We start from the raw sequence: 22,295 nt of genomic DNA on the forward strand, positions 1-22,295 counted from the left end.
AATATTAGTTGTCAGTGGTGTTTCATTTCTTCCATGTTTCTGTTTTATAACATGTCCCACACAGTGAGATGAATGGAAATGCTCGGTTTACAGTCAGAAGAAATCCTGCATTGTGCCCTCATTTGACAGGGTGCGGGGACTTTGGCAAGAAGAGAAAATCAATGAGAAGTCACCTCAAGCCTTTCAGCTAAGAAAAGAATGAGAAAAAAACGGCGGGGATAATTGAGATCTAAATGATGTTTCCACCAGGAGTCTAAATTGAATGTGGAAGTGACATCATTACCTTCGGCTACCCCATGGAAAACACTTATTTTTTTCAGGGAAGCAATCAAGCAAACACTGAGGGGGGATTTTTTTTTCTGATTTCAGGGTGGACAGCAGTGGGAAATGAGAAATTTAATCAGTGACCATCCATGTAGTGTGGTACAGGTTTGCCCTGTTTGTTCTGTAGTTGTCTCATACGTGTATACTCCATTCTAACCAGTCTATGCATACTAGTCAGACCTTTAAGCCATTGTAGCAGTGTGGCTCTGGGGATGGAGATGTCAGTCAGTCTGTTGGAGAACACTAAAGTGGATAGTTTTACCAATGGGTTAAAGTAGGTCATTGCTCAGGGCCCCAGACCCATTAGAGGAACTGGCTTCCAGGTCTAACATGTGACAGTTAAGTTTGTGGTGATTTTATTGATTGCAAATCATGCACCACTAAAGTACATTCTAAACTAAAATGATGGAAACCTGAGGGTGACACCTGCATTATTAACTAATCCTCTTAATTAAAATACAGGTGATACATTTCCCTAAATTAGTTTGTGCTTAATACATTTAAAATACATACACAAAAAAAGACGAGGTGGAGGGTAGCAGGATGCTCAACACATTTTTGCCTGGGGGCCTTCTAGTGAATTAATTAATTCTGGAAATTTTTAATATTGGCTTTAATCTGCTGTGGCTCTGTGCACCTACAGTAACCTACAAAAATGGTCATGAATTTGATAATAACTTAAATTCTTAATAAGTTCTTTGTTAATACTTGTTAATACTGTAGATAGAATTGTGACTTTATAGATATATAAATTATAATACAATAACTTTTACAGGTGGACTAGATTTCAGGAAAAGGGTTGCTAAAGAGCTCTTTCATAAAAGCAACTCATCAAGCAACTGAGCTTAGACTAATCTCACCACTCCAACTGCACATAGTCTGTTTCACTGTGAGTAAGAAAGAAAGTCTCAAGTCCAAATTGTCCAAAGTTTGAATACGTTCTAGTTTAACGGCTGCATGAATTGAAAAGTTCATGACCTTAGCATCATCCTGTGAGGGCAAATTTCAAAAGGTTTTTATGTGCTTCCTTCTACATTACCATATGAATGTGGTTGTAAAAGCTAACAAGTGAATTTCAAAGTGTGCACTCACATCCACGATAGACATGTACAATGCCAGAATGTTCTCTCAGTCATGAGAATAAAAGGTGTAGAACAGCATGTCGTTTTTATTTATTTATTTTTTATTATTATTTTTTTTGCCAACCACTTGGCATGATCTTCCCCCACGGTTGCCTCCTAACTGGTCCAGGCTTATTGTTGAAACAAACATCTCCTGAGCATAATCCACACGCTGAGCATCTGGCATTTTCAAATTGCTGATGCGCTGCTGTTGACTGCTGTCATCAGAAACTCCTTGTTGGTAAACTACAGGATGTTTAGGGACATCTCTACCTGACAAACTTATGAAATGATGTTGTTTTCATTATGAAGTCAGAAAAATGTGTTGTTTGCAAAAAATGGTGAAGGTCTGCGCAACATCTGTCTCACTGAGGGAAGAAGGAGATGCTGGTAGTGGAAAAGGGAAGGCACACGGCAGTCATACACACTGGCTGGCTCTCAGGGACAGACATGCTATGAGGAGCACACAGCAGTACCACAGGCTCAAATAATAGCACACACAGCTGTCTCCCATTTTGCACCAAATTAATGTGCAAATGAGGGTGGTGCAATTTTGATCAACAAACAGCATCAAACAGATGAGTGAAACAAGCAACATGGTATTACACATTTTTAAATTTGAACCATTTAGCCGAGTGATTAACAATCAATCCACAATGACCAAAAAATCACAATTTTCCTTGTGAAATGTGTGTTTTCTTCATCCCCTTTGTCCTTAAACATCAAGCAACAGTAGTGCCCTAGTTAATGAAGAGCAAAGAGTGTATGAGCTTAACAACTGACAAATGTATTTCCATATTTTAGAAAATTCCTGTAGTTTGTGTTCAGCATTAACAGAAAAGAGTACAAAAAACCCTCCACATTTTGCAGGTCTCTCTGTCTCCTACCTTATCTGTGCTGCTGTTTTACCTTCTCTCTGTAACATACACACACACACACTCTCCCTCGTCATGGGAGGGTTCGTGTTGAATGATAGATGACTCTTACTAAAGAGCCTGCTAAATTTAGAGCTCTGCTGTACCACCGGGCTCCAAAGAACGTGATGGACACACACATGCAAACACACACACACAGACACACACACAGGTTTTTGAAGGGTCATCCTGACTGTCTGTTTGAAGTACATGGAGACTCATACAGTTTCAACTCTGGTTCTTGTCTTGTCAGTCCACCTGTGCCCCTTGTCCATGTGTTTACACAGACCCCCCCCACCCCCCCACCCCCAACACAGTTTCATTTTCCATGCTTTTTTAATGCACTAAGCTCCTACAGACGTTTTTTCAATGTGTGTGTTCTGAGTCATCATCTACCTCTGGGTCAGGACTAAGATCTCACTGTTTACTCAGCTCAGGGCTAACATCTCACAGCTTTACTGTGACCATTGGCCTTTATACATGATTGTCCATGCCACTCTTCCTGTAAAATTGTGGCCAAGTGGAGCATGCGATTCTTCTGTGTCAAAATCCCTCTGAAATACATGTGTCATCAGAGAGCCCATCATTCCTCAGATGCCCACACAACAGATAGTCACATTAAAACAGTGGATTTATTGTGGACAGCTGAGTAGCCGTCCCTGAATTTTTTATATTGATTGGCAGCCATGCAAATAGCCTTGTTTGTATTCAGCTGGTGGATCTTATTGACAGCAGGAATCAATAACCATGGAAAGATGAAAGGATAAAGACAGAGGACAGAGGAAGTGAGAGAATGAAAAAAGGGACAGAAATGGTAGGTGAAAGAGAGAAACACCTCAGGGTACAAGGATGAAGAAAGGAAAGATGGTGATGAAGGCAACACTGGGAAAAACAGTCAGAAATGGCCTCTGATCAGGACAGGCACATGCCTTTATATAACATATTAGGGGAGAGTAGCTGAAAAAATTTGAAACAGACAATAAACAATATATATCAACATGATATCACTCAAACACAATCTTTGCTAGAATAATGATTAAATAATAATTTAATAAGCCTAATTGAAGCAGGCAGGTTTTGTTGTTGCAAGAATGATATCACTCATTCATCTCAGACAACATTATTATCATATTCTGCCTAGGCGTCTTTCAGCCTCTGCTATCACAGTCTGCTTCTCAAATGAAATCAGCCTTTATTACAAACACACTTTCCAAGACCACATTCCATGCAGTTTTCCATCATTTTTATTTCTTTCACATCCCACCCTCCCTGGATAATATTACCTCCTCTTTATTAGAGTGGGAAATACTATAGATCTTAGATAGGTGGAAATCATACTGGTGAGGCCACTAAATGACAGGGTAGAGGAGCAATGGCTTTTATTACTTTGCCTGACTGTGACTCTATGTGTGTGTGTGTGTGTGTGTGTGTGTGTGTGTGTGTTTGTGTGTATATTATGTGATCAGTGATGTGCAGAGTGGTATACATAGTTGGGTATGTTTGTGCATTTGGGCATAGTGGCATGTGGTATTTCTTATCCATGTGTCAGTAAGTGCGGATGGTTAGTGGGCCTTAAAGGGGCTATTTTTAGGTTTTCTCTATTGCCAAACATGACTTCTTTCCTGGAGTAGCTGGTAGTGATGATCGATTGCCAAGAGCTTCAGCCATTGTTAGGATACACCCTTTGAGCAGTACTACTTCTTCATGGGAGTCTAGAAGCTGCAGTGAGTTGCTATCAGAAAGTGATGAGATTGGCCAGGGCAAGGCAGTTAGCATACCAACTTCAGAGAAGCGTTACACGTCCTTTGTAACAAATTTGAGACTCAAGTCCTTCATGACAAGCTAATTTCAAGTAATTTCTGACATGTCCATGTCCAAGTCCTTTTGTGACTAGTTCTTTATGACAAGTCCAAGTTAGTATGTCTGTGTAGGTTCTCAGTCATTCAGGTCATGGTAGTCTTAAGTGCTAAAGTTGAAGGCAACTGTACTTCTTTTAGGTAACCTAAAAGTACAGTTGCCTTCAACTTTAGCACTTAAGAAGTCCAAGTTAGGTTTCAAATCCCTTATGAGAAATAAAGTCTCAAGTCAATTGAGATAAGTTTGTAGCAAATGTTGAGAAGTGTTTTACATCTTGGGTGTAATGTAAGTTTTTCTGTTGCTACATAGAAAGTTTGAATGTGGAAATGGTATATCTGTGTATGTATGTGTGTAAGTGCATATAAAGATAAGGAGATATGTGTGTATGCCCAATAGGGCCATGTGTGTGCATTGTGCAGACGTTGTGCACTTGTTCTCACAATGTGGTGCCCCCCGTGTGTGTGTGTGTGTTTGTGTGTGTGTGTGTGTGTGTGTGTGTGTGTGTAGGTGTGCTTGAGTTTCTGAAAAACTGAAGACCTTTGATATCACTTTGTGGTAAAGAGGAGCACAAACACCAAATAAAAGAAAATAACAGCACAGTAAAAGCTGCTGTTCTGTGCTATTCATCATATTAATCTGGGCAAAATGGTTTTGCTGAATCCCCTCTTCTTCCAGCAAGTCTCTCACTTTACCCTTCGCCCTTTTCCACCCTCTTAGTTTCTTTTTTTTTTGGGGTTGTTTTTTTGTTTTTTCCACCGATTTGTCTTATTTTCTGGCCAAATAACACTCCCCAAACTCTCCTCTCAGACTTTCTGCCTACCCAAAAAGTTTTTAAGAGGGAAAATTTATGTGCAGTGCAGCTTTTGCCTCTGACTGGCTGGATCACTTCCTGGATTGAGGGTGGCTGTCAGAATCTACAGTGAAGATTTATTGTGCACATCCCACCCTGACCTTAAATGTGGTAAGAAAAAAGAATGAGAAAAAGGGAACTGAAGAAGAGATAGCAATGGAGAGGCAGAAGAATAAGTGAGCCTGGTAGAGGGCTGGTAAATTTGGCGTAGGAGTATCAGCAGTGCACATGTTGTCAGGGTTTAGGTAATCAAGAGGAGGCGTGTGATGGATGTAGTGTGGCAGTGGGCGAGATGGCTCGATGCCCTCCCCCCCCCCAGTCTGTCTCTTTTCACTGCTCTGCTAAAGGTCTGTGGCAACTTTCACCACTGCTCGGTTTGTATTGACAGTTTAAACCCGTGGGAGCATGTATTACTTTTTTTCCCCTCTTGCTGAGGCTGCTATTGTTTCACAGTCTCTTCACTCCTCTACCAGACTCTTCCCCCTCACACAGGAATCCACATTACTTCAATGTCACAGTCTTTTCTTCCATTGTGATATCTACTGCTTTATTTAAGGTAGCACATACAGTAGTATACAGTAGCCACCACGAGACACTATCTGCCAGACTGATGCAACAAACAAATCTAGCACCATGCATGCATTAATAATGAGTTCAGGCCTTACTGGGTAAACAGCATTTTTTTTTCCTCCTACATGCTATGATTCCTGCACTTGTTACTGCCCACCACCAATGTTCAGTAGCATCTGCACCAAAATCGCCAGACAGCACAATTTTTTCTTTGGAACTTAACAAGCCTATTGAATCATCCAAAAGTTATTTTTGTAGAGCAGAGATTTACATGTGCTGATGTGACTTGGCTCTGGAATGGCTGACATGGAAATATCTGCAAACATGTAGATGAAAATGTACAAATGAATGTGTCACTGATGTAGTGTGATTCTGGTCCATGCTGACATAATTGCATCACATAATCTCTGTAGATTTGTCAGCTGCATGTTCATATTGCCAATTTTCTGCTTTACCACATCCTATAGGTGTTAAAGTGGTTTAAAATCTGGTGACTGGGGAGGCCACTGAGGTGCACTGATGACAGTGTACAGATGTACAGATGACTTTTGCTTTGTGACATAATGCAGTATTATGATGGAAGTAGCCACTACAGGATGGTAAATTGTGACCATAAACTGATGCACATGGTCATCAACAATACTCGAATAGGCTTCAACAATGATCTGTTGGTATTAAGAGGCCCAAAGTCTCCCAAGAAAACATTCCCTGCACCATTACACCAGGTTGGATCCATGATTTCATGTTACTGACACCAAATTCTGACTGGTCTTCCAGTCTTCAGCTGTCCAGTTTTGGTGAACCTGTGCCCACTGCAGCCTCAGATTTCTGTTCATGGCTGACAGGAGTGGAACCCAAGGTTGTCGTCTGCTGTTATAGCTGATCTGCCACAGCTTTGGACATGTTGTGCATTCTGAGATGCTTTTTTGCTCACCACAGTTGTAAAGGGTAGTTATCTAGCTTTTCTGTCAGCTCCAACCAAATCTACTTCTCCCCTGACTTCTCTCATCAACATGGAGTTTCCATCCACATAGCTGCCACGCATTGAGTGCTCGATGAGTGTATGTGCACCACTTAAAAATATTATGCCAATGTCACACCAACAATACTTGCTGCCATGGCATTGCATAGATTTTCTTCAACCAGTGGAGCCAAAACCACAAAGGAAGTGACCTTACAGTGGGTCTGACCTTTTTGGCCTCTTTATAAAGTAACAGTAGATGTCTTTTAAGACAAAAGTATTTCTCATTTTATACTCCTCTATCCCAACAATGAATGAATAAAAGAATTTGAAAACAAAATGACAATCACAGTCTCACTGTAAGATGGTGATGATGTCCCCCAATCCCCACACACTCATACACACACCTGCAGCACTTTATTTCAGCGTGTGTCTTTGTAGTTGCACAACAAGTGGAAAGAACTTCTTGGCATCTTTCTTCTGACTAAAACACTTTTTCCAGAGTGGGGAGACCAAGCCATGCTGTGGTGTGTTTTTCTACTGCACCTGTACAGCAAGGTAAAGTAGTTTACCAAGTTGGAGGTGTCACAAACCACAGTAAAGGTTTGTCACCTGCTGCCCTTTTCAGCTCAGGTTTCTGTTTGTACTATTCCCTCCTGCAGCAAAATAATCTGCAGACCAAACAATGCAGAATATGTCTGTGTCTGGTTGATTAGACCTGGTTTTAGTGAAGAACAGTTCTGCCAAAGAAACTCAGCTAATTTAGTGGTAAATCTGTTGTACTTCCTGTAACTTTACAATAGAGGCATCCCTCTGGTTCCGTGGTGGAAAGCTTTTAAGGTGAAGCAGCAGCAGTTTGCATCAGCAGTGACTTAAGACAGCTGACTGAAGTGGACTAACTTAGGTCTAAGGGAAAACCCTCTAACATCACACAAATATCACATTTTGGTAATTTAAGATGAATATACTGTAAAGCCAGTTAGCTCATATTGGTTATTCACAACAGCTAAAGTAATATAGTATGCTGAAAAACTTCCCAGCAGGCAACCAACGTTCTTGGACATTATTTTACTAGCTAAATGCCCTTCACAGCCGTCATTTCACCACGATTTTAGTTGTTTTGCTCTAAATGTAACCTAAAGGTGCAATTATTCTGATTACCACCTCTAGGCTCTCAACCTTCAAGACTGCAGTTAAATCCCTGAATATACTGTACACAAAGTCTCCTGGTGTCAGTGTGAGACTGTACTCCTTTCTGGCCTGGCCCTATTACAAAACAATTGCTATGACACTCAGAGGAAGTACTGTAGTAAGTGTTGCAGCATGTTTTTATACTTTATCAGTCCAGACTAGAGAATTAAAGCAGAAGATGATAAAGTGTGGGTGAGTGGGTGATATTGTTAAGATGGACACATATTTAATTCAATGTCATCCACATACTATAAGGTTCAGTTCATATCATCTACCTCTGTAAGAATAGAATCCCCCCATCCCACCCATCCAGCCACAATTCCAATATAAAAATACTGAAGAACCCAAGGCATTGTCTGTTTACAACCTGTCCCAAAATATCAGTATCAGTGCTCAAACGGTACTGAATACTGATACAGACAGTGGTAGTTCACAGCTGAAGCAGAGCTAGATTTTATGGTGCAGTTGTAGAGATGCCACGCTCAGCTGAGTTTCCAACTGGAGATCAACTGGGGTGAAATAAGGTAAAGCCAGTTTCTGTAACTGAATATTTTCTGTTTGCTAACAAACCCAAAGCAAAACACTTTGGGAACCTTTGGAACCAAAAAGGCTTATGTGGGCCAAAGTGTTCCCAAAACTAACATGAGGAAATTAGGTAGGAAAATGTGTCTGCAAAGTGTGTTTATATTATAGAGATAGACAGTTAAAGGAAGAGGACTGTACTGTATGTCTGCTAAGAGACTGATGGTGTGCAGTTTAGTGCATCTGACATAAACCACAGTTACAAAGTAAAATATTTTTATATTTTAGTGTTTTTGGTTTAACATGCTCCCCATTCATCATATCTAACATCCAGCAGTAAACAAAAGCATGTCCTTGGTTTCAAATTCATTTTAAATTATAGTAGTGGCTACGATGAGGTAAAAAAAAAAAAAAAAAAAAAAAAAAAACAGATGGGTAAAGATGTTTACCCCCACCAGGGAGAGATATTGTGGCTGTCCGTTAATGCAGACTCTGAACCACTCTGCCATTAGTGTATGTTCAATATCTTTTGTTTTCTCTTAGATTTTCTATCAGCCTGAAAATGTCCTCCTGCTGGGTTTTAAACATTCTCTGTTTACCTTATGTGCTTTCCCCTGATCGTCCCAGCACTTTTGTTCCTTTGTTGCTCCTGTTTGCAATAGACTATTTTTCTACTCATAAGAATTTATGAAAGAAAACATGCAAGATAATCAGGAGCGCTTCTGGTAGATAATTAACTCCTGTTCCACAAATTAACACCTCTCCTGAGTCCGTGACAAGCATTTAGAGGGAATTAGAAATCTACTTGTGAGTTCACAACTTACATGGGCATGTTGGCACACATGTGCAGTGAACACCTACGCATTCAGGTTGTTGTGACCTAGAGATTTTCAAAGCCTGACACTATACTGGTTTATATTTTGGCAAATTGGAAAATGACGAATTAAAATGCCATTAGCAGTTCATGTTTGCAATGTGCCCACAGACACACAGACAAGTATCACTGGATACCTTGATACTGATAAAAGTAATTCATACTGATTCTGGAGTTATAAGGAGCACATCTTTCTCTCTGACTTCTAAGCAGATTTATGGATGTTTATTTGCCATGGACATCAGAGATAATGATATCCTTGGACAGTGTGTCTGTCTGTCTATGGTGTTTTCACAACACTGGCATGCACCTGTCCCTTTTAAATCACACAGTATCTTTGCCTCAGACTGTGCAGAAAATGTAAGCACATTCTGGTGACTTACAGCAAATTAGGCCATACTGGAGGGCTTGAAATAATCATCATTAGTGGTCCGAAAAAGTTCATGAGACAAACAAAATACCATGCATTCAAAGATAACTTAACCAAAGTTTGGAGTCAAAGCATTCCATTTAGAATAATGAGTAAAAACTGTGTTATTGTAAAAAATACAAAAATTGAAAGGAAAAGCCAAACTTTTCTGTTTGACCCTCTTAAAGGTTGTTTTAACTTAGAGCACCATGAAAATTGTGTCCCATCAGACATGCATTATATTCAGAGAACAGACCAGCCACAATATTAATGAAGCTCAAAACATGGCAATAGGCAGGAACATAATCATTTTAATCTTTAATTTAAGCTGCTGTAACAAAATGTTCTTTCCACAACTTGATTGCTGCATTATGACGGTGTGCCAAAGTGGTGTGATTTCCCAAGGTGCATGAGAGAGACAAAAAAAAAGGCAAGGGCTTTTGTTGCAACATAACTTTAAAACTTTTTTTCATCACCTCAAATTAAAAACAGGGCAACACAGCAGTGCAGTAGTTAGCGGTGTCACCTCACAGCAAGAAAGTTCTAGGTTTGAATCCTGGTTCACCTGGTTTGCATGTTCTTCCTGTGCCTGTGTGGGTTCTCTCCAGGTACTCCGGCTTCCTCCCACAGGCCAAAGACATGCAGGTTAGGTTAACTGGTGACTCTTAAGTTGTAGGTGTGAATGTTTGTTAGTTTCTATGTGTCAGCCTGGTGATAGACTGGTGATCTGTCCAGGGTCCACCTCTGACAATGTCAGCTAGAATTGACTCCAGCTGTTTCTGTATGACCTCTTTGTGATCACCAGGCAAGGAGAATACATTCCTCAAGGACATAAAGGGACAGTATGAGTAGCTAATGGAAGGAGATAAGTGGGTCACCAGAGCAGTCCAATGAAGGTCACCCATCAATCCATGTGGATTCATGTTTACAACTTTGTAGTAAATGATGCCTGAATGGACTAAGAACAAGGAAACTAGTTTTGTTCTCTTCATTGCCAAACAAACAAGAATACAGGTTTAAAGACAGTTTAGAGTAGACAGGCCCAGGAACCAATTCAAACCCAGGACATTGTATGCTGTATACTTGGTACTGTATGTACCATTTAGACCACTGAATCAGCAGGATGAACCCAATTTGTAATATTACACAGTGTTTTTCTTCACTCCAACCAATCTGTTGTTCTATATAAACCCAGCAAGGTAAGAAAGTCAATGTGATCAGTCTCAGTGAAATGGCCATGCAGCCTAAAACCCAGTGGATTTGTGTGTGTGTGTGTGTGTGTGTGTGTGTGTGTGTGTGTGTGTGCGCGTGCGTGCCTGTGGCCCATTATGAGCTTGTGAAGAGGTCATTTGGCTGTTGACTCCCAGTCTCTGCCGGGAGCGGCTGTATAATTGCCATTCTAATTAGTCACTTTTGCCAGCCGGTAATTCATAGTCACCTTCAAGTACTTCTCCCATACACACACACACACACACACACACAGAAACACACTCAGGACATCCTGTATAGACAGACACGTACACACATGTGTACCAGAACCTATTCCTCCGCTATCACTCTCTTTTAATTGTTTCTTCTATTTTTGTAATTATAGCCTCTTAGACACCTAATTTTGGATGCTTACAACAATTGACATGATAATGGTTTCCATGTTGACACAAACCTGACGATGATTTATGGCAATTATGTGTTAGCAAACACTACTTTTGCTAATGAATCTGCAGACAGAGTATTTCTGAGGCAAAACAAATGGGCCTGCATGAGAGCTTTTTTTTTTAATGATACTGATAATCACTGAGCTTTTAGACAACAATTTACAACAATAATAGTTTAGATTTTTATAAACCAAACAACTGATCGTTTCAGACTGATTTAAATCTGGTCCAAGGTCAGTGCCTCGGTCAAGGACAATGGCAAGACTATTTGTACCACATACTATTCATATCTTTTGTGGGGGCAGTGAAACTAGAGCACCTGGAGAAAACTCATGTTAAAGCAGAGAGAACGATTCGATACGATTCTCTGAGATGACAGTGCTAACCACTGATTTATTTTTTATGTATTAGATTCTGCACAGATGTACTGTTTTTGCATATGAAGGGTTAGCATCACTACACTGACTGCTGACAGTTTCATTAAAGTCACCGAATTGACTTGAACGGTACAAAACCTACCATTAAAGTGATGTCCTGCTACATCGTATCTCTTTTGTTATAATGTGATTGTTTCCAGGGTCATTTGGTACCCCACCATCCAGTCCCTCCCAACCAATACCTTCGTTTTACACCTCTGCTTTCACTTTGCCTCCACAGTAACTTTCTCATTCCTTCCCTGGCTCCTCCCCACCCCTCCTTAAAGTCACCTTGTTTCCAATGCTCATCAATCTCTGTTGTGGATCCTTCCTCCACCAGACCCTATAGGCCCTCCTCCCCCCTCAACCCCCTGCCTCCACCTCTTTTACTTCCTCTTTCTCCCATCCTTCCCTCTCTCTCCTCAGTTCTGCTCCTCATGTCCATATTAGAAGCTAAAAATAACCATGTGTTTATAGTCTTTCAGACAACTCTGCAGTCTGATGCGATATATAACCTACTATTAAACCAATGTTATTTCAACTCAAAACTGATGATTTTAGATACGTTGCATTTTGCCAGTAATCTTCAGAGTTCTTGACATGTACACATTTGTATGAAATCTGGCATGTGTGGTAACACCTGTTTCAAATGGCCTCACTGAAAGACAGGGTAAAAAGCCTGCTGTTATAAAAAGAAGTGAGAAGTGATGAATTAAAAATATGGGAATAAAAATGAACACCCATTGGACAATCTGTTCTCATAGGCATTCATGGTGGTGCGCTTCATTGATGACTTTGTATTAGATTGTTGGTCTCAAAAAGTTAAAAAATATTGTCAGATGCAGACACCCCAATTTTGATATTGGAGTAGTAGGTGTTAAGCAATGATCTGACAAGCATTTAGTTTGAAGCATACAGGCTCCTTAAGGTCATCTATCGAGGCTGTCCTAACAATAAAAATAAAAGCAGTACATGTTTAATCTTTTATTGTATGTCCTGTTGTAGCCAAGCAACCATTTATGACCATTCTCTCTCACAAGTTAAGGTGGAAGTAGCATGATGTGGTAGGGGCACCACAAAGCATTTTTGGGAGGAGGTCAAAAGGGACGATAAGGGGTATACAGAGTCCTACTTGGAGACTTGCAGTGCAGACACTAAAACACATCTTTCTTGCTGCTGATTGGTGAACTGAACATGTAGCTGCCCTACCCCACTTGGTGAACACATTCAGTCCAGGATCCACATCCACATTTAACACATTCACTGAGAAATATTAGTGACTCTGCCCAAAAAGTTTCTGGATGTGTTGCTATTTTTGGGTTTTAAAAGTCACCAAATCTTGCAAGAAAATCACTAATTTGGCAACACTTTAAGTTCACTTATAAGCTTTAAATGTGCTAGCAGGCAGATTTTTTAACCTTTGGACAGAGCCAGACTAGCTGTTACTCTTTAGCCAAGCCAAGCTAACCATCTAGTGTTGCTAGCTTTGTATGTAGGGCACAGACTTGAGAGTGTTATCACTCATGGCAAAAAAGCAAATAAGTATATTTCCCAAATGTCTGTCTTTTCTCCACTGATTTTGTTTCTAAGAGTTTCTTGAATTCTATGCAGTGAAGTAAAGGTTTCAGCTTTGAGTTTTCCTCACTTTTCCTTCCTCTCCCACTTTCTTCTGAAAGTCTTTTCTGATATAATTTATTTTTCCCTCCTCCCTCTCTCTTTCCCTCCCTCTCTTTCTTTAATCTCTGCCCTTCCTCTTTCCCTCACTGTCATCTCTCTGCCCCTGCCACCTTCCAATCTCAGATCACTTCATCTCTCTTTATTCTCCTACCTTCTCTATCTCATTCCTCCATCTCTTGTTTGAAGTTAGAAGGGTTAGGTGACAGATCTCTTAAAGACTTTCAACTCAAAAGGACTTGAGGCAACAACTCCCACAGTCATGTTCTAATGGAGAGACAGGCAAGAAGAAAAGAGACCAAATAAGCTGCAGAGAGAAAACGAGAGTGAGACTGGGGGGTGGGGGATGGGGGTGGGGGGCAGATAGCAATTTTGTTTTCTTCTTGCTGTCGACTGCCCCAAGAGATGATGAAGGATCTTTGATGTGTGATGTTTCCGTTCTCTACCTCCTTCACTCTCGCTTTCACTTTCTTTGTCCTCTGGTTGTTTCACGTCCTCCCTCTACTTTGTTTGTGTGGTTATTTATTTCATTCATTCCTTCCATCTGTCAATTTGCATCAGGCAGAGACACACGAAAGTGGAGGGGTTTGGGAATACAAAACTTTTTGCTTTGCTTTCATAAGGAAGGCAAGTCAGAGCTGCTCTCCTAAACTTTAACTTTGGCTTTGAAGTTTTTGAAGTTGACAATTAATGGTGGTGGATTGATGTCTATGCATTCATGTATGCGTGACTGTTAGTGGGTGGGTGTTATTACAAGTGGTATATCCTTGTGGAGTCGCTGTCTCGCTCTCTCTCACACAAACACACACCCCCGTATACACTGTTTAGTTTTGAGCCTGTGCAATAGTGGATGGTTCTCCATGTTATTTCCAGTTCTGATGTTTTTTAATGGACATTGATTCCACCATCTACACACAATAAACAAACACAGAGCAAAGTTTCTCAATTTGTGGCATCCTCTCATGCACAGCACTGCACCTGTTCTCCCAAGTTCTAATCATTTTTCTGACAAGATGCTGAACTTTGTGACATCTCTGCCAACTCCATTACATTTCATTGTAGTCTTTCACATGATTGAGAGGTAAACAGCAAAGTTACAACATTCACATTAAAGGGTAAACTACCAGGAATGTGCGTGTGCACAAATTGGACTGGCCAACACAGCACAGCACGCCAACTGATGACACATTGCATTGCAGCAAACAATTTGTCAGGTTTAACACTGTTTCTTTGCTAGAGACCTCTGTACCATCATCTCTGCTGTGCCAACACAGAGATGAATATGAATATTTATTGAAATTAATAAAAGGGCTGTGCTTTCTTGTGTGGTGCTGTGATGTGTTAAGGCTACTGCTGGCCACAACTGTTAACTATTTTTGGACGATGACATTCACACTACCAGTTCTTGCAACAATCTCATTACCATACTAACTTTGTCACGGGCTCATTGATTTTATGTTGGCAAAGTTCCTCAGTTCTTAGCCTTAAGTGATGCTGAACCCAAAATACATCCTGTTACTATCGAGTTCTGACCCCCTGTAAGCTTGAGAAGTGGCCATTAAATGTTTGTTTCCTCCATTAAGGAATTGCACCTGTCTTCAGCTTCAATTTATGTCAAATACAGTTTCTACCATGTTTTCAAGGTGAAAAAGGTCCTTAAAAGCTTCTCACCACCAACCACTCCCAATATGTACAAATAGCAAGTGGAAGGTGCTTCCTTAGAGGACTCTCATTTTTATTTATTTATTTATCAATTTATTCATGTCTTTCACTAGTTTTCCAGGTAGGCAGTTAATGTTACTGCCTCAGAGGGCTGCTAGAGTAGCTTTTAATTTTGGAAGACTCTAATGTTTACTGATCATAAATGTTAATGTTGTTGAATAAAATATTACTTATTTACCACTTAATTAAAAATACTGGCATCCAAATAATCTTTCTCACCTTATGTCCTCTTGTTTCCAAAGTAGTGGTGAAATGTGTGGCTACATAATTTTCTCTCTTCAGTCTCCAATTGACATCCCAACTATGCAGAGGCAGCCTCCTTGTGATGCAAGAGCGCCATGGTGTTTCCCTCCTTTGAAGCCTGCGAGAGGAAGTCACCCACTGGGCACTCAATCCCACATGGGCTCAAGCAGTCTTGAAATACTGAGCAGTAGAAATGAAGAAGATGCAGTAGAGCATGGGAAGGAATAGTCTGCATGTGTAAATGTCAGTGGAATTAGTGTGTATGCTGGGTATGAAATGTAATCAGATAATACAACAGAGATGTTAAAGATGTTAAAGATTAAGAGACAAGCAAAAGACAATACATTTTCAATATGTTACCTGGAGACACATTGAAATCATAGTGTTTGTATGTGTGCATGTATGTCCAAACATCCTAACAAGCTAATCAGTTAGTTATCACTTATTCGCTTTTGGTCTAATCTGCAGCACCATCAAAACTGCAATCAGATTATCCCCCATTGATTGTGAGCACCGACTCAGCAGATCAACATGCTGCATATGTGTTAACCAGCTGTGCAGAACGAACACCAGCAGGCCAGATGTTGTATCTCGCTTCTCAATAACAGTGAAAATGAACCAGATTGATTAGAACTCCCATCTGCTGCGCTAGCACGGTGTTAATAAGCAGGTTGCAGAGCGCCCTTCATTAGAGAGAGAGGTTACCCAAGGCTAAGTGTTCAAAGGCTGTCCCAGGTTATATGAGAGGAGCTGAGAGGGAGAGGTGAAGCGCCAGCTTGCTGAGTGCTGACGTAAGGAGGAGCCTAAAGCAAAGAAAAAGGAAGGGAGAGACGGATACACACACAGACAGACAGGCACAAGTGGGCTTGTGCAATCAATTCAAATACACCACATGACAAGGGAAATGGTCAAGCACGCTGAAGAGTGATACTTTCGAGCATTTTTCAAAAGAGGTGAAATGGTTAATGTACTAATGCATTTCAGTGAGTGGTCAGCACAGAGACACCATTCAGCTTAAAAACTTCACAAGCCAAAAATTAATATTAAAAAATACAGCTGTTTTTACTCAATGAATCCCAAAGTGGAGCCATGATAGGAAAAACATCCTTCCTAACCAAGACAATATACTAGACTCTTCCCTGTGGCACAAATTGAAGCTGGCAGGGGAAGGATATTCACATTCACAAGTGCCACTTTGCATGATTTCATGGTTAACACCTTTACCCACTGTTGCACTGATCAGCCGCAACACGAATACCTGCCTAATATCATTTTGTGGCAGCAAAATCACAATCATCTGAGACCTGTTGAGAATTGGACTCCACAAGACCCCTGTGAGTGTCCAGTGGTATCAAGCACCAAGGCATTAGCAGCGGATCTTTATCAGTCCTGGAAGTTGCAAGGTGCAGGCTCTACAAAAATGTTTAGGTTGGTGATACATGTCAAAGTCAAATCCACATGAATGCTATTACCCAAGGTTTCCCAGTAGAACTTTGCCCAGAGTGTCATACTGCCTCAGCTGGCTTGCCCTCTTTCCATAGTGCATCCTGGTGCCATTCTCTTCCCCAGGTAAATGACGCACATGCACCGACCCATCCACATAATGTGAAAGAAGACACGAGTCATTCTGACATTCTCACGCTCATGTGTCCTTTTGCACTTTGGATAGTAGACAGGGGTCAGCGTGGACCCTCTGACCGGTCTGTGGCCACACAGCATATGCAGCAAGCTGTGATGCACTGTGTGTTCTGACAGCTTTCTATCATTTTCTAGCATTTTTTTTTTAAGCAATTTTGTGCTTCAGCAGCTCCTCTGTGGGACAAGGCCACATGGGCCAGCCTTTCCTCCCCATTTGCATCAGTGAGCCTTTGTCATCCATGGCCCTGTCTTCAGTTTGCCAGCTATCCTTCCTTGGACCACCTTTGATTGGTACCAGCCACACCAGGATCACCCCATAAGACCAGCCATTTTGGAGATGCTCTGACCCAGTCATCTAGCCATCACAATTTGACCCCTGTCAGAGTTGCTCAGATCCTTACATTTGCACAAATGCTTCCAATGTATCAAATTTAAGAACTGACTGCTTGTCTGTTGCTTAATATAGCCCATCCCTTGACAGGCACCATTGTAACAAGATAATCAAAGTTATTCACCTGTCAGTGCCTGATGAATGTATGATGAGATGAGGAAGTGTGGAGGAGGAATGGTAGAGAAAAGAATGAAAAGTTATCACAGGGAAGATTTTAGCTCTGCCAGGAAAAAGTCACAGTTTGTACTGAGATTGTACTTGTCAGCCCAGGAGGTGCACATGTGTTTTTTCTTACCTTTCAGTCTTTTTGCCCATTTGTTCATGTGTGTGGGCCTGTAGTTCTGCTGGTGTGTGTGTGTGTGTGTGTCTGTTTGCTTCTTTCTTTTTACATCTTCTCACCTGAATTGAAGAGAAAATGCTTGTTGTCATGTGGCTGAAGACAGACAGAGACAGACTGGCTGGGGCACTGTGTTGCGTATTTCATTCATCATCAAGGATTTTGGTGACTTGTACTCTTGTTTCAAGTCAGATATGGTTGAAACGGATGGTGCTGTTTTTTTGTGATCAGGGAGCATTCGTTCCCTTAGGAGGACCAAATTGCTCTTCAGTATTCTAAGTATTTAAGCTGATCTTTAGCAAGCAATCTAATGACATAAAGGCTGTTTTAACCTTCTTCTGCACCTTGATTGTTTCTTCTTTGTCGCAGTGTCCCCACAGCACAGAGGAATTTTGCACTGAAGAATGCAACATCATTCACTTTAATGTAGCAGTCTCTAGCCTGTTGTTTGTTGCGTGTTTTACCGATGCTGTCCTCCTGTAAACAACGAGCCCATAGGTTGTCTGTGCAAGCAGCTTATTATGACTCATAGTTATGTTTTATTGTCCTCTAGCGGGTGTAGTAATTATAACAGGAGCAAAGGAGGAACACAGGTGACATAGAATACAGAGGGATAAAGTCTGTGTTAGGAGGAGGTTGGGGTGGATGGATTGGTCAACAAAACTCAGGACTTTCTCACAGGAGGCCGCTGTTCGTTTCCCACTTGAAATCTTAAGTTGGCATTGTTTGTTTTTATCGATGACTGCTCCAGTTTTTGTGCCTAAACCTAACCAAGCCATAACTGTTCTAGTTTAACCATGTGTTTATTATTATTATTATGAGAGAAAATTAAATATATTTTTTTTGTTTTTTGTTTAATTTCTAAAATTCTGGCAACAGCCCAGTTTCTTGCATTTGTTGTTTAGTAGTGGCGCTGTGAGAAGTTCATGTGAAAATCTAACTTGGAGATTATGGAAATGTGAAACATGTGTAACACATACATTTTATGTCATTAAAAAACATAATTTCTATGCAATGTATGATAGATGAGTGCCAACAGAAGTTGTCCAACAGAAAATAATGATGATGATTTCAGTATCAGTATCAGTAAATTAATTTAAGCGACTCAGTTAAACACGTGTCCTTTTTACAGTCTTTCTTAAGGCTGTGATTTAAAAATGCAATGAAAATGAGCTGTTGTTTCTGAACACGAGATGTTGCACTGAATCCCCTATAAGAGGACCTTGCTGGTGGAATACAGCGACGTTTCAAGAAAGAAACCTGCTTTCCCCAGGTAGACTTCTCACGGAGAAAGTATATTTCGCTGGTTTCAGATTCTAACTTGAGTGGCTGGATCAAAGGAGAGATCATTACATGCAGTGATGCATCCTATAAAATAACCAAGAAACTGAAACTAACACCAATAAGCCTATACAAGTCTTTAAAAAAAAGGATTATGTTAAAATCAGACAAATTGCACTGTGAGGAGAAGCTGCACTCTGAAACACACACCAATAAAAAAATAAATAAGTAAAAATAGTCAGGGAGACGCAAATAAGTAAGCCTTGTTTCCTGAACATGATCTGGAGTAGAGGAGAAATCTGCTTACCAACCTAATGTGTTTATATGCAGATGTAAAGCAATCAGGTTAATGCGGTGCATGTAAACATGTTCTCTGATGACCCAAGTAACCTGGCTTCTCTAAGTAGTATGGTTACTTATTGTAGGTGTATATAAATGCACTAAAAGGCTATACAGTAAGCCACAGGGTTTTAAGTTCCCATTGTGGAAAGGCCTAACAGATTGTGTATAGTAATGTACTATTGTGCTGGTAATGTATCACTTCCCTACACTAGAATTAATGAGTTAGTACCAGAAATCTGTTTTATGACACCTTCTTTTTCTCTCCTCCCCAGATCTGTGACAAGGAGTGGCATTACTACGTCATCAACGTGGAGTTCCCAGTGGTGATGCTCTATGTGGACGGAGTGACCTACGACCCCTACCTGGTGACAGATGACTGGCCCATCCACCCCTCACAGATTGATGTGCAGCTGACAGTTGGGGCCTGCTGGCAAGGTGACTGGACAGAGCCTGGTGATAATGACAGTGATGCCAGTGGTGATGATAACAAGTGTAGATACTCAATTTTTTATAATAGAGTTTATTCATCCTGTACATAATTAAAAGTGACACAGTTCAACTGAAACAAAAGTTTGAATATAAAAGTCACAGTAAAATGAGGTATTTTGTCTTTTGTGCTGATGGAATACTGCTTCTATATGAGACCAAGTTCAAGAATATAAATAATACTGTCTGACGTATTATTACTAAAGGAGTCATTGAGTGTTGAACATGTTCTTTGGCCTTGAATGAACAATGTAATTAGGAAGAGCACTTAGTCTGCCTTTGACAAACGATTGAACCAGTCTGAATGAAGGCGTACAATTAAACTGTCCTCCAAACTGATAGCTGCCACTAATTGCACAAGGGTAGAAGAAAGGGCACTTTTTCACACAGTACAGCCTGCCGTTGATTTGATAGTCCAAATGAGACTGCTCAGTGATGCTTAACCTCAGATAAAGAGTCAAGATATCTCTCTGCGCGGGTCATCTAGTGTCGCTTTCATCTGCGGCGGTGACTCCCCCTTAACCACCCTCCTCCTCCCCCCAGGTCCTCCTCCTTCCCTCCCACTTCTTTCACTGAACATTGCAAGCCTTTAGGAGGATTAAAGCGGCCTTGAATAGAAGAAGGAGTTCAGAGACTATTTCTGCTTTTCTAGTTGGGGGCTAAGCCTCAGTAAAGAGTTGTAAAGGCAATGGTGAAATCTTAACATAAGCCATTAGCCACAGCAGATTGCCTTTTCAAAGCACTGAGCTTTAAGTGTCCAGCATCTTGATTGCAAACATGTTGCAAAGATGAGCTCATTTATTGTCTAACTGGCTCAAGAAGCTTTTGCTCTGAATGTGGTTTTAGAGCAAGGGTGAAAAGAAATTCAACATTTGTAGAGATGCAGTAGTGGGTTTACCTCTGTTGTCTGTTGCTTGTGGCATGTTATGATTTAGAGTTTAAACAGGATATGACATGATAGAGTATGCGAATGGATGGCAGAGTAAATAAAAACATTTGTCAGCTCAAAGCAGTGGGCCTGCAAGCAACAGTGATATTTTGCAATATTTAATTAAATTTCATGATGTAGTTTCATGGTTCATAACACTTAACTGGCCAGTCAGCATTGTCTAATGGAAATAGATTCTGTCCTGACCACAGCAAATGAACATAATTTAGAATAATCATATTGCACATATTTATTCAAAGAATCCATTTTCAGTATGGCGTGTTGAGATTTTAGAGTTTCATCATCTGTGTAAATCTTGCAATGAAACCTGCCTCAACCTGCCATTATGGTCTGCTAACACACATCAATCAGTTTTTATTAGTAGAGGTCCAGTGCTCCATGTGTGTCTACACAGGAGGTGTTCAGGCACAGTATTGAGTTGTGGGTGACCTGTGTATTGAAAGTACTCTGAACCCAATGCACAATCACTGTAGTCATGCATGTAAAACACAGGACCTGGAGCATAAAAATACACTTCAGGTGCATTTACGGACGTATAACACAAATGAAACATGAATCATTTGGTAGCAGCAGGAATGATTTAAAACAGGAGTGTGTCTTAGATATTATACTTCTGCATAAGAGTGAGGTTAAGTTTCGTCATCTGCCCAAGTCTGCGAAGATGCTTACACAACTAATGTGCTTGATTTGGTTAGAGTGTCCTCTGGTGTATTAGACTGTTTGGTTTGGGTTGTGTAGGCTGGTGGACTCTGCGCAGTGTGATTCATTTGTGGTGTGAAAGCAAAGTGGACCAACTACAGGACTGTGTGAGAGCAAATGTGTGGTTTTAGCATACATTCAGAAACTAAGCTATTAATCCATCTGCTGTCCGTGAACTGTTAAGAAAGTGAACTGCCGATCTGTATAAGCAATGTACTATATAGCCTTTTTAATACAAGATCATTTTGTAACCATTGGAATGCACATCACGAGGTTAGTGCAAAAGCTTTCCCCAGCAAATCAGATGGTAAAAAGGAGCTAAAACAGAGATGTGCTGAGTCTATATTAAGACTGAATGAAACATAAGAGCCCACACACTAACTATCCTTACAAGTAGCCTATTTTTGACATGTTTCTGTCTGTTCATTGCTATTAATGACATACTGTGTTTGTGAACTCTTTGTGACACCAGAGAAGATAGATATACCCATAAGGTGTAGCAAAGTGCTGCATAACTTGTCACTGGGATTTAATTTCCCCACATGGGGTCCATGTAGTGCTGCTGATGCAGGATGCTGTCAGTCCATATGATCTTATGTTTAGCTTATGCTTGGTTTGTTTATCATAAGTCAGTGTGTACATTAAACAGACAGCGTCAGTGTATAATTTTCCTCCTTTGATTGTTAACGACAGGACCAAGCTGCAGGTGTGAAAGGAAAATTTATGATCAAATGGACTATATGCACAAACCGTACGTGCTGAATGATTCCCAGAATACCATTATTATATTGCTGACAAATCCTTGTTTTAGTGTGGTATGATACCAGTCACCCTTGTGGAAACATTGGTATAACTATAATTTATAAGAA

The 22,295-nt window shown here is 40.5% G+C and overlaps 1 protein-coding gene across 1 annotated transcript in view; it reads left to right on the plus strand.

The window, feature by feature from the left end:
• LOC108888214 (calsyntenin-2) overlaps positions 1 to 22,295 on the plus strand; it is a 233,152-nt gene that overhangs the window by 179,199 nt on the left and 31,658 nt on the right. Inside the window, exon 9 of the mRNA XM_018684112.2 lies at positions 19,565 to 19,727. Coding sequence (XP_018539628.1) covers positions 19,565 to 19,727 — 163 coding nt within the window. The remainder of the gene's footprint in view (positions 1 to 19,564; positions 19,728 to 22,295) is intronic.

The sequence above is a fragment of the Lates calcarifer genome, linkage group LG21, assembly GCF_001640805.2.
Source record: "Lates calcarifer isolate ASB-BC8 linkage group LG21, TLL_Latcal_v3, whole genome shotgun sequence".
Classification (NCBI taxonomy): Eukaryota; Metazoa; Chordata; class Actinopteri; family Centropomidae; genus Lates; species Lates calcarifer.